At 40.3% G+C, this 13,432-nt stretch overlaps 1 protein-coding gene across 2 annotated transcripts in view; it reads right to left on the minus strand.

Moving 5' to 3' along the window:
• Positions 1 to 12,961, minus strand: part of gask1a (golgi associated kinase 1A) — a 60,322-nt gene extending 47,361 nt beyond the window's left edge. The window contains exon 1 of one of the 2 annotated variants that reach the window (XM_055013913.1): positions 12,615 to 12,961. In XM_055013913.1, coding sequence (XP_054869888.1) covers positions 12,615 to 12,617 — 3 coding nt within the window. In that variant the 5' untranslated portion in view covers positions 12,618 to 12,961. The remainder of the gene's footprint in view (positions 1 to 12,614) is intronic. The other variant, XM_023278048.3, reaches the window with a different exon arrangement.
• Between the last annotated feature and the right edge of the window lie 471 nt (positions 12,962 to 13,432).

Raw genomic sequence — 13,432 nt, forward strand, 5'->3', positions numbered from 1 at the left:
TTTCATAAAATGAATCGGTTTGACCTTGGTATGCTAAATATGTTGTTAATTTATCACTGAAAACTATCTTGGAACTGCAGGTAATGATCTCATTACATGTCTACTGATAGTTCTCTTCTGCCTATTATAAACAGTGTAATTAAGCCCCAGTGTGATTAAGCTGTCTACCTTCTCCAGCCTGAAGGTCGCTGCACCAGGACCAGTCTATATCTGTTAAAAAGTGCAACCTGCTACCATTTTTCTAGGTGATGTTCAATGAAGATGACACCTACTACGCCACCTGTACACCTTCGTGGTACTACTACAATGAAAATGGATGCAGCATTGTTGTGCTTTATTATGGCTGCATTTCTGTTTGGTGTTGCCAATAGTTAGCATATAAGTTAACTGATGCAATATATTATTATATTACATTACACAGATATTTATTCTCCAATTTACAGGTTTAATTAGGCAGCAAAAAATATCAGCCTATCTTGTCCGCAGGAGTTGGAGCTGTTGCTGATTAAATTTGGAGAGGTTTTTTTGACATTGAAATCAAGAAAAAATCCCCATCGGCAACAGAAATTAGCCAGATAGCCTCTACTTTTTTCCACATTCAACATGGATTTGGAGTTACATGCCAGCTTGAATTTATCCAAAGTGGATTTTTTGAAAGAGTGACAACCCCAGTAAATCAGTTGTGTTTGAGGATGCACATAAATTGACACAAACCTTTGTCTTTTAATGTGTAAAACACTCAATCACACCTGTGTTCCATTGATTTATGTGTTGTTTAATGTTTGATCACTTTCTTTCTGTCTGGGAAACCTTTTCTAGTTGTAAAAAATAAAGTCCATCTGCCTTTGACTGTTACCTATTTTCCAAACGCTGCCTCAAAATAAAATATGTATCGCAGGCAGCCACAAAACATTTTCTTTCTGTTCCAAGTCCCAAACCAATCTCACCTTAAAATGAGAAAAGCTTTGTTAAAAAAAGCTTTGTTGAGAGTGAAGAGACTTGATTTCTACCCCTTTGGCAAAAGAGTGAAGAACACAGTGCTTTATATTCTCTATCTCTGTGTGTTGAATGAAGCCCAGACATCAGATCACAGCTTTGAAAGTAATTATTCCGAGGCACAAAAATTCTCTCTCCATATGGCTGCAATGGGACTACACATGTGGTCGAATCTGTTCCCCAACACACATTCCATTATTCTAAGCGGAAGGTGCTGCATGACAGACCATTGCTAAGAGAAGTGGCAGCCAAAGGATAGGCAAGGTTGACATTTCAAAATAATTTGCTGAGGCACAAGAAAGAGGCTAGATTTGGGCTGCAGTCAAAGGACACCTCTTCAAGCATCAATTAAACTATGGATGAAAAAGTCATTCTTGTTCAAACAGCAAAAAGCTATGGCTCTTATTTTTGCTTGACCTTATTGTGATTACTTATCTTCAGTGCTGATGGATGACTGCCAGAAGTAGGGTTGTCACGATTTCAATTTTTTGAGCCACGATTATTGTGGAAGGAAATATCGCGATTTTACGATTATTCACGATTATCGACATTATGAAAGAAAAAAACCCAGTGTTTGTATTTAAATAAACTCTTTAATAATACTTAAACTTTTAAACATTTACTGTTCTTATAAAATAAAATAAATTGTTCCAACACGTCTTTGTAGTAAATAAAAGTGCAAATTGCATTACAAAACAGTCATTAACTTGAGGAACTTAAAGGCTTCTTTAGCTGCCATCATTAAAACAAAAGTTAGTGAGTAAATTCTAGTAAGTTCTAGTGAAGTGCCTCTTTGAGACTTTTATGTATTATGGAATGTTGCAATTTAATGTATGGTTGATAACATAGTGTTTACTTTGTAAATCAAACAAAACAAAAAGACATAAAAAGAATACATTTAAAGATTCTAAAAACACTTCATTTTAAGCTTTAAATAATCCTCCACAATTTTAGACAATATAACTGCAGAAAAAAGGATAAATGGGAGTCTTATTTATTTTTACTAAAACGTTTATATAAACAATTCACCACTAATTTTACAACAATTAATCAAAACACCCGGATCATTTCCCAGGGAAAAGTCTAGAGTCTGACAGGAGGTCCAGGCAGACAGACAGCCTCCCTGTCCTGGAGGTTACTGTCTCCTCCACTACCACTGTCAGCGGGCAGCGGGGCTTCCCGGACCACACTCCCTGCTGAGGGGACCGGGCCGACAGCATCTTCGGAGGAGGGCACGGGCTTCCGGAGCCAAAACAACCGGCGGGTCGGGAGCTCCGGTTCCCTCCTGCGCTCCCATTCCCCACCCGCCGCGGCCCGCCACCTTCCCCTCGCCTGCGGACGCAGGAAAGCAGCCCGGCTGCGACGGGCGGGGAACGGGAGCGCAGGAGGTAACCGGAGCTCCCGACCCGCCGGTTGTTTTGGCTCCGGGAGGAAACTCGGGGCGCGGGGGGTCCTCGGGGCGGCCCGGCCGCCGGACCGCTGACTTCGGAACCGACAGTTACCGCGCGTGCGGCGGACAGTCCCATCTTGGCAACCTCATTGCGCACAGCGGCCACAATATTAGGGACACTTCGGCGGGCCGGAAACCGAGAAATAATTTTTTTCTTTCAGTGCGACCCGGTACGGGCCGCAGACCGGTGGTTGGGGATCACTGCTGTAGTGTTGCCTACACACGTGCATTAGGCCTACGTCATTGCCGCCGCCCCCCCCCCGCCCCCCCATTTTTGAAACTTGTGGAAAAAGTTGTTAGAAGCGCTGCACTGGTTGGCACTAACGCGGTGTTCGCTGTACTTTTTTATTGGGAAATGATGATTTTACCTTGACTTGGACATACAGCGATGGATGATTGTCACGAAGATGCTGTATCATGTTGGTTGTATTCGCGCCTTTTGCTGCAACTTTGCGACGACAGGCTTTGCACATGGGGTGCCCATCCACGAAAACCTCACCTTTAGCATCTTTTGGATACCCAAAGTGATCCCATACTGCTGATTTGAGTCGCTTTTTGGGAGGATGCAAGTCCGGAGGAGCACCCCCGTCAGCCATCCTCAATTTAGCGGTGAGTGAATTCAGTGATGCCGATTAGACAGGAGCGCGTGCACAGGCCAAGGAGCCACTCTCTCTCCACTCTCCACTCAGCGAAGCTCACGCTTCTTGCATTGCACCTCTCGCGAGGCTTTTCTACGGATAATCGTGGTTGTGAAAAATGTGACGAATATCTATTTATAATCGTGGTTATTGTAAAACCGGTTAACCTTGACAACCCTAGCCAGAAGTACAACCCTTTTCTCTTCCTAGTGACTCCTGAGACTGAACTAGTATTAGATTTAGAGGGTCGGTGGCCCTGCAAGTCAGCACTGCTGCTTTATTGGGTTTTCAAATATACCCAGGACTTTGTACCTTTTAAGACGTTCACCTTTGAATGCATAACTTTTTACTTATAACTTCTGCCACCGCTGTTTATTTCAGTATCTGTCTTGCAGTTCTGTTAAAAACCTTTCAGGAAGCATTGTTCTACTTCACAACTGAGCAGTACTTTCACAAGCTATTTTACGTGGGACTACTTAGATATGATAAGAAATACATAACATGAGCTACAATTATTTTACAAAATTTGGGAGAAAAAAACACTTCACAAGGAGCATCTACAAGTTAAAACTCCCTGTTTTTACATCTTCTGCCAGTGGGTTTAGGGGTTCCGAAGGTTAAAATAAAAACCCAACAGATACATTTTAACATATTTATCTCAAAACCACAAACATAGTTCAGGTAGAGGAAGGGTCATGGAATCACTGGAGTAAGTGGGACTCGTCACCATGAATATGTGTACAAACTTCCATTGCAATCTATCTACTAGTTTGGATGGAAAATTGAGGCAAATCTTCATTTTAACAGTTTACTGAAAACGACATCTAAGCAGGGGTTTCACTGGATTTTTGCATTATGAAGTCGCAATGACAAGTGTTCTATTTACTTAGCATCAGCAATCTGTAGCCTTTTATAACCATGATTTCCTGTTTTGGACCCATCTAGAATGTAAAAAAGGGTTTGTTCAAAACATGGAGGTCACAACCTCTGCTGAGCAATTTCATGGGGAAACTCAGCAATCTGGCAAGTCATGTCAAATATATTGCTTTGGATGAAAGTTTTGGACAGATGGACTGACAGATAGCCAGATGGAAAACAAAATTAAGAGCAACACCAGTGGGCTGACTGACGGACCAACAAACACTGGCAGCCTCGGGCTGCTTTACTTGCAAGCTAGATTTGCCCAGCTGTAGCTGCCACTAAGAAGTATTTTCTCTCTTGCAGTGTTTATTATTATTATTATTTTTTTTTTTTTTAACAATTTCTGCTCTCATTCCTTGGTTCTCCTTCCTATTGCTATTCTCTGTCATCCTTTGACTTTGTAGATATTTCACAAAGCCTCCTGCAGACACAGCCCTCACAGGTGTCATTTTTATGGCATGGCCACCAACCTGGTTGTTTCATTTTTCCAAACAAGCTGGAGGAAGAAGGGATAGAAAGAAGGAGAAAGAAAGAGATTAACATTCTTACTCAGCAGTGTTTTTACAAGGCTCTCTCTCCTTGTCTGAAGGCTCTGAGGACACAGCCGGTGCAAACCCATCAGGCATCATAAAGCAAATGGCTATTAGCACTGAGTTGTTATGACACGTCCACAATAAAGACTGACTATAAACACTGCTATGTTTCCATACTTATTCCAGCCTTTTATCTGTCATTCTGTTTATTCCCTCCAAACACTCCTCTACCTTCTCCTCACCTCTGCCTTTCTCTTTCATCGCTGACGACTTGGTTTACTCAAACCAGTTACAATGCACATCATGAGTGTTCATGGATACACAAGCCACCTCCTCACAGAGACACGCAGCAGATGGCTGTGTGGACAGCATCCCTTTCAGAGTTCTACTCGCGACAGATTGAGTGGGAGGCAAAGCGCCTCTGAAGTCACTTTCACTGTGCTGAAATCTCTCCTATTGTTCTCTGCCCAGTTTTATTACACTACAAAGTCAAAACCACAAAGACAGGAAAAGCTCATTCCTTCTAAGCAGAGGTAGCAAAACAGCATGCGGTTGCATCTTCACCACTGGCTGCGGTTTTTGTAAATGTGCTTGTTAGGCATTTTTTATTCACTGTTATGGGTTTATATGCTTCAATATATCGTAAATATGTCAAATAAACCTTAAGGCCAGTAGGACACCGCCTCTGCACATTTAATACAATGTCTAGGTGAGTCAGCCAAGTTAATCTTTGGCAGTGGGACAGTTTATAGCTTAACACAGAATTTGTCCTGAATGAGCTGAATTAAATAAAACAACGAAATTTATACAACCCTTTTGAACCTGTTTGATAGAGCTTATACAGCCTTTTCTCCTCCTCTGCTGGTGGCAGAATGTGGTTAACAGGAGATGTTGCCAGTGTTTCAGATAATCCTGATTACAACTTGTATGAACATCAAAATTTGGATGTTTCAGGACATCTGATTACTCAGACTTCTCTTTTCATTCTCTCTGGTGAAAATCTTAATTTTTACATTGCTAACGTCCTCCAGGTATTCTTAAATATGCTGAAAACCGCATTATGAGAAAAATAAGCAGTCAACACCATGGTTGAGTATTTCCACCTCTAAACTGCGTCAGATAGCCATGGTCTCATACAGAACAGATCTAAGGAACCAGTCCCTTGTTAATTTGGGATGGTGCTTTCCATATCATTATTTTTCTTTAGAATCAGTTTGTGGCTCAAGCATGTATGACTAAATCACTCCAATACTACAACTTGTCAGTGTGAGTGCAGAGTAGTTCTACAGTGTCTGAGCAGAGTCACAGGTTAGCCGGTGCGCTGGAGATGAGGCCAGTAGCGTACATATGAGTGGAGGGACTTCATAGATCCACACATTCCAGAGGAAGTGACTGCATAGACTTACCGTACAACTGAGCCTTTTTAATGTGAGAAGCAATTATCTTCATAGAAAAAAATTCATGAGATGAGTTTTTGTTGGTTTAATCAATGACCGAGAAGAGACTAGGGTACGTTTTCTGATGATGATGAACTTGAGTCTGCCCACATTGTCATCAGATCTTTGGCAGGCTAAAAACAGACTGGGGAAGCGATGCAGGATATTCTTGAGAAACTGCTACCTGTAAGATGCATCTACACCTTTCCCCAGATGCATGACGTCAATGGGATTCTTAATACTGGGTGTAAATGAGGTCCTAACAACAGATGCAGTGAATAGAGTGTCATGTTCACAACATTCATTTTTGAGAAGTCACTGCATGTGGAGCACAAATGTAATTAATGGAGTTCAGAATGACTGCATTTCAATGAGCCAGTGTGACTTACCTGGTATTGTGTATACTGGCTCACTGCAGTGTTAATTCTGACACCTGATGTTCCTGTCCAGCTGGCAGTGGTAGCATCATCATTTCCAAATTCTGACTGTTTAAACAGAACCACCCTCTGCTTGCCAAACATCATCACAGCTGCCTACTCTCTCCACTGACGACCAGCCACTCATTCAGAACCTGAGTCACTGACTTGATCAGTAAAATCCTGTTTCCTATCTGGACGGAGAGCACTAATACAGTGATATTTTTTGGTGGACATCTAAAGATGATATAGATGGAGAGTCCTTGTTAATCCTGGAAGTGACTCAGTCCCTGACGTGTAACAGAAAAGCTAACCGAATGGAACATAAAAGCTATCTAACTGACAGTAACATCAGCGTTACAGCCACATCACCTGTGTTGCATGTGTAGTGATAATTAAACTAACATTAGCTGGCCTTTATATAAATGTTGACTGATGTCTACATGTTCCAACTTTGTCAGCTCTTCAATCAATCAGTCAATCAAAATTTATTTATAGAGCTCTTTAGAACAACATAAAAGAAGACCAAAGTGCTTTCCATCAGCATGATAAAATAAAACAATTTGGTTCCTACAAAACCATAAAACCATAAAAACCGTAAAACCATAATGCAGCACAGATGAATCAGTAACTTTTAAATAAGGCATTTTGAGATGACATGAAAATAAAACAGTGCTAGGAGTCAAAGGCACGTCTGAAAAGGTGACTTTTTAGTCTGGACTTGAATAGCAACAGATCAGTGATAACATCAAGTTCCAGTGGAACTTCCAGCCACTTTTGTTGCCACTGGTACCATCGGACAACATTACTAACAGGTACGTAATATTACTGAATGTCAGAAGCTTCTCATTAACAGCAGTACAGGAGGTCAGCAGCGTCTGAACAAGAGATATTCCAGAACAAAATTTTTACTGATCAGAGCTGCAGTGTGACTCCACAGATGCTGCAGGTCACTGAATCAGACTTTGCAACCAGTAGCTAGCTCATTATCACATTGTCCATTCTGAACATTTGTATTTTTATTCATTCTTCTTTTGAGTCCTCACTTTTGCTTAATTTCTGTTGTGAAAATGAGGTTGTCAAATATTTGTCATCAGACGTTTCATTGGTCAAATTAACACTAGCTTACTAGACACTTACTGAAAAAGATTCATGCTGGGTTCAGATTACACAGTGTTTTTGTCTGATAAGATGGTCAATAACTAAGTCAAAAATAGTTGATTCTTGATTGCCTTTCACAACCTGTATGACGTTGAGAGGAGGGAGGTTTCAGCATCTGACTTCTGGAAAAAGAATGTAAACAAAGAATCAGCGTACCTATGGATCACAAAACTCATGGTTTGGATGTTCTATTCATGTAAACGGACAACTGCTTTGTAGCTCGTCATGGAAGGTATGCATCAAGATTAGGGGAATTATTCCTCACTAAGACAGATATGTTTCAGTGCTGTTGCTTTGTTTGTAAGGAGGATAATGCAAAAACTATCAAGTGTGAATCTGGTTCACTTATTTTACAAAGAACAGTAGGAGTAAAACTGTGTTTCACGCTATGATGGTTAAACTTTGCAATTAATCTGCGGTTGGCATGTGTGCCCAACCGAGGATGCAAATCAGTATGAATCATAGCGAGACTACAGTCCGTTACACCACTACTAACAATCTCTGTGCTTCAGTTGATCATTGTAATGGAAACACTGTGCAAACTGCTTAAGGGAAACATTCTAAGTATGTCTGTTATCAGTTGTTGTCGACTACATTATGCTACATGGGATAAAATGTCAACTTTGACCTTCAGTTTTAGTGTTGCCCCTTCACATCCCTCAGGTCTAGTTATTATCATGCTGATGTCAGGTAGTCTCACCTGATATTTGCATTTACATTTCTGATTTTCCTGCCATCACTAGTTAAACTTCCAAGTGACAGGTTGTTTTTTATTGTGACATTAAAATGCATTTTTTAAAATGTCGATAATTAGCTTGGTTTAAAACTGTACTAAATTTGTGTACTTTTTTTTTTTTTTAAATGAAACAAATTGCCTGTTCAAAAGCAACAGCCACTTTTTTCAGGTGTAGGTGCATATGTGGACACAAAAACTTCTAAACAACTCTTCTGTTGGATCTATTTTACACTTATCTCATCATATTGCAAAGCAGCAACTTACTGCAATACTGCTGCTAATGAAGATACTGAGAATACTGGCTTGATGACTAAATGTGTGAGCTCTGAGGTGAATCTGCTTTACTTTCTCCTCTGGCCATTTGGCAGCATTCTGCACATTTACAGGTGATGAAACTGAGATTTCGTGGTTCATTCATAATTCAACAGCACAGCAAATTCTACATAAATGTGTGTGTGAGTGTACAGGAGGTTTAAATGTATTTATATATGGATGAATGCGCGTGGATTAAAGCCAGTGTGCTACCTCAGGCAGAAATCATCAATTACGGCCAGACATCTGAGTTCATGATGAGATTGATATTACCTGTAATTTAAAGTTGCTTGTTTCTTTTAAACTGTAAGTAGTAATGGCTGAACAGCCAGTTTACAGCTGATTTTGGTGTAGCTGCAGAGCTCTGGGTCCTAGTGCTGGCTGTGCTGGCTGATTCTGAAATAGTAGTACTGTGCGTAAGAAAGCCAAATAAACGCCAAACTGCACTCCTGTCATTTTGAAAAGTTCAGGGAGTGTGTATGGACATGCTCAGCTGATGCACAGTCAATCTCTGCAATCAGTATAAGCATGTCTACCCTCTATTTTTCTTTCTCTCTCCCACACAGACCCACACAGACGTGGAGCAAAGGAACAGGAAAGCACAGCTGAGAATACAATGAGCAGCAGTCCCTGGTGTTTAACATACAAAGAGTGACTATACTGTGGCTCTGGAGGGGTTTTGTGTGCCTAGCAATGAATTCCAATGTGGGCCCCGTAAACTGAGGAACAGCAGTAGCAAGACCTGAGATCTGCACAGAACCGGACTGTTGAACTTTAGGCTGTAAAGGTTCTGCAGTGTACGGTCAGAAGGTAACTCCAGAATGGCTGTATTTGGGTCAGTCTGACATCTTCAATGAACTGAATGTGTAGCAGCAATTACTTCTATGGCTACTACTAAAAATAGAGAAGAGAAGAGAAGAGAAGAATGGACAGAGAGTTTCCCCTTCTGATTTCCATGTGGCGGTTCAGACCTCAGGAGTCTGTCTGCTCTGCATATGGAACCAATTTGAAATGTGAAACTATAGGCACTCCTTGAAAGACGGATGATCACCAGTCAGATGATAGGAAAACACTGTTTTGATGTGCCAACCAAGCTCTTTGCAAAGTTTAAGCTTCTTTAAACAACTTGGCAGAATGCAAACCTCAGGTGACACAGTGACTTGCAAATTTATATTTAGTTCACTGGGATACCTATTTGCAATGAGTCACAGAGAGACTGCTTTTCCTCTCCTCGCAGTTGTAGTCATTCAATCTATCTAGATGTCTGTGTAGTTTCTCATTCATCCAGGTCATGGTTATCCAAAGTTGTTTAAATCAATCCAATTCTTAAAGTCCAGTTGGATTGATTTAAACAAATTTGGATTCAATCTATCTACATTTTACATTTGCTACAACTAAACACCGTGGAGAGACTTCCATCACTGTTAATCAGCAAGTAATTTCCTTATTAATCACTTGGTCATCTTGTTTCTAAAAGAAATCTTGAAAAATGACCAATGCTACTTTCTGGGGCCTAAGGTCCCATAAATATGGCTACTAAAGTCTTTGTCTATGTCAAAGTCAGCAACTGATCTACCTACCGATAACACAATGGTGGTAAATAAAAGACCAGGAGAATCTTTTTTATTATCACTGTGAAGTGGAAGCGACACCTACACACCGAACTCAGCAAATCATTTAATAAAACAAATAACTAACAAACCTACCACAGCAACTTACACATAACCCACTTTGGTAGTCAATAACATCTGTAGCTAGCACCTAGCATCCTAAGCTAGTCACTAGCATCACGTGGCTAGCAACTACAAGTGCATTTTTAAAAAGTTAGAATATCCTGAAAAAGTTATTTTTTGTAATTTTGTTCAGAAATGGTAAATAGTTACAAAAAGAAAACATGAATACATGAAAGAAGTAGCAATAAATCTTCTGTTGATCAACTCTTTGAATAGCTATCTTACTTATCCTATTAGCTCCAAAGCCTCCAATTTCCAAATGTGAAAAGACGTTTTTTTTTCTCATTCTCTATACAAAATGCTAAAACATATGATCATACAATGTAGCTTGAATGTGGTATTATAGGGACTATTTTTGACTTTGAACAAAGTTTAAGAGGCTTCTAGCAAAAGAAGTCTCAAGATATTTCACAAAAAAAGGTGACATTTGAGAACAGTGTTGTAAATATTCACACAGGGGAAGTCAGTAAAAGGGAATCTGGGATTTCTATGCAAATTGTTGATTTTCTCTCAAACAACTATTTGATTTAGCATAAAATACAGGTTGGTTTCTGGGTTGCTTATCTAGTGAGGGCCCAAAAATAAGCTTTTGTCCCCTAGCTACAAATATGGGTCATAGAGATATGACTTACACTCGCAGTGAACTACTTAACCCTTCTATTACCTTCAAACTTAATAACATCTTTTATCCTTGGGGTCAATTTGAATCCAGCAATTTAAACCTTCAGAAAATTATAATTAAAATTGTTTCCCAAGTTTATGTGTCATGTACTTTATGTCTGTTTGTTGACTGCTTAAATAGCCTTCTCAATAAAACAATCCCCCAACCACTCAGCTTATACACCCAGAATACCTGTTAACAGACTATGGAGAAAGTTGCAGATCACAATAAAATCTCACTGACTGACCTAAAAATGAAGAGACATCTATTTTGGGTGTTTTAATTGCTTTGTATTATTTCAAAGTGCGTAGTTTTGCTTTCTATAACATTTGCAACAAGAAAAGCACTCAGAGAGCGCAGTACTCCACCAAGGCTGCTCAGTCGTATCATTTCCAACGGCTGAAATCTTGAAAAGATTTGTGGCTGAAATCACAGCAACATAGAATGTGACCATTTAATATAGATGTACACACAAACAAAATGACCTTGCGCTGAGCACAGGCATGTGTTATGCATGTATATGTTATGTATGGATACTGAATCATGTGACCTAAATATGTAGCAGGCGGCGGGAACTGATAGGACTCAGAAACACCCCCACAATTTATCAATTGTTCCTTGACTTATTTCCGATGGATAAGTCCTGATAAGTCCGCAGCAGTCAGTTTGTAGTAGGACCGCAATCATGTGATCACTTGTTGTCATAGTTACAGTGACGCAGTGCCATCTTGCAATGATACAGAAATCTTTAACTATGGATTCAAACTATAAGCCGCTTCACAGCCAAAATCTAATCAGTTTGTCCTTGTGTCATTTCTGACCTTCCCTGCAATTTTCATCAAAATCTATTAGTCCGTTTTTGAGTAATGTTGCTACGAGACAGACAAACAGAAATACAGACGAACAAATGTACGCCGATCGTCACATACCTCCTCCGCGTTCCTTTGTGGAGTAATGAAAAACAATTTCTATTATCAATAATAGTAACATGCATTATGTTTGGGGTCAATTTGACCCCAGGAAAAACTAATACAATTTCAAAAAGTTTAGGACCCTAAGGTTTTTTGAAGATTCTAAAATTGCATGTTATAGTGACCTCAATATAATACAAAACAACCAAAACAAAACTGTGTAAAATGTTGATATTTCAGCTAAAAGCCTGCAGTCAAATTGACCCCAAAGAACTCTGATGCATGCAACGTGTACAGGACATTGAAAACATAGCATCAAATTAATTTTATATTTACCCAGTTGTGCTCAATAAATTAGGAAAAGTCCTTAAATATGAAGGAAAAAAAAGATGTCAATCATTTATTTAGAGACATTAAACATTGAATGGGGTCAAATTGACCCCAAAGACAATAGGAGGGTTAACAGTGTTGCACGGGATCTTAAAACTTCTTCCAGGAGTAATTCTCAGATGGGGAAGCCAACATTTAATATATTTAATAAATATATGTATTTTATGCTGCAACAGCTGATAACCTTCAAGTCCGACCCTCAACTGAACCGTGCAGGTCCAGGATCTGCCGACTCAGCACTTCAGTCAGCCCAGGTCTTGTCTCAAACTGCACGGCTGAAGGGGAAACTGCAGCAGGAAAAACAAAGAGAAGAGTCTTACCATGGTTCGTGTCCCTGGTCGAGTGCATTCCCCTCCAGCCTCTGTGAACAGGTCATTTACCGGCTGCTCTCCTCTCACACTCCGGACAGCCGGTGGTCCTGAAGTTGCAGCTGCCGCGCGCGACTCCCTCAACTACTCCTAAGTTTGAAAATGTTTTCCACGACTTCCTGAAGACGCTTTTCTGCTTTCAAAAAGTCAACTAACTGGCACAAGTAACATCACCACACGCTCCTTCTCTTCCCCGCACACTTGAAGTTGCTCAGCGGGCTGTTGAGCCCCGCTGTCCTCTCTGGGGAACGCGCTGCTCCACGCCAGCGTCTGGGAAAGCCGATTTCAAAGTAAAAGCCCCAGTGTTTGAAGGAGGAACGCGGTTTGCTTGGAGTTGAAATCTGAGAAGATTCTTCCCCCTCCACATAATAGCGTCTCTCCCAGCTGGAAGAAAACTCAAGCCAGGCGTTTGGCAAAGGGCCATACTGACAAGAAACGACGAAAAGCAGGGTTTTTATAATTCTATAGGGGGACTTCTTGGAGGGGGATTCAAATTCAAATTTTACCAATAACATATTTTTTTAATTCTACAACTCATTCAGACTAGAATCATGTTATACTTTAGGGTGTTACCTTTATTATGGAAAGCAAACGGGTATAATTCCTTAGATATATTGTAAATGGAGTAATTAGCCTACTGATGATGCTGATGCTGACTCCACTGCTAGGCAGATAGACTGATCAGTCAGAACATTGTGGCTGATGCTCGTGTTCATCTTCATGCTGCCAACACACCTCTGACCCACTTAGACTCTAACAGATGAAGGTGT

The sequence above is a fragment of the Amphiprion ocellaris genome, chromosome 9, assembly GCF_022539595.1.
Source record: "Amphiprion ocellaris isolate individual 3 ecotype Okinawa chromosome 9, ASM2253959v1, whole genome shotgun sequence".
Classification (NCBI taxonomy): domain Eukaryota; kingdom Metazoa; phylum Chordata; class Actinopteri; family Pomacentridae; genus Amphiprion; species Amphiprion ocellaris.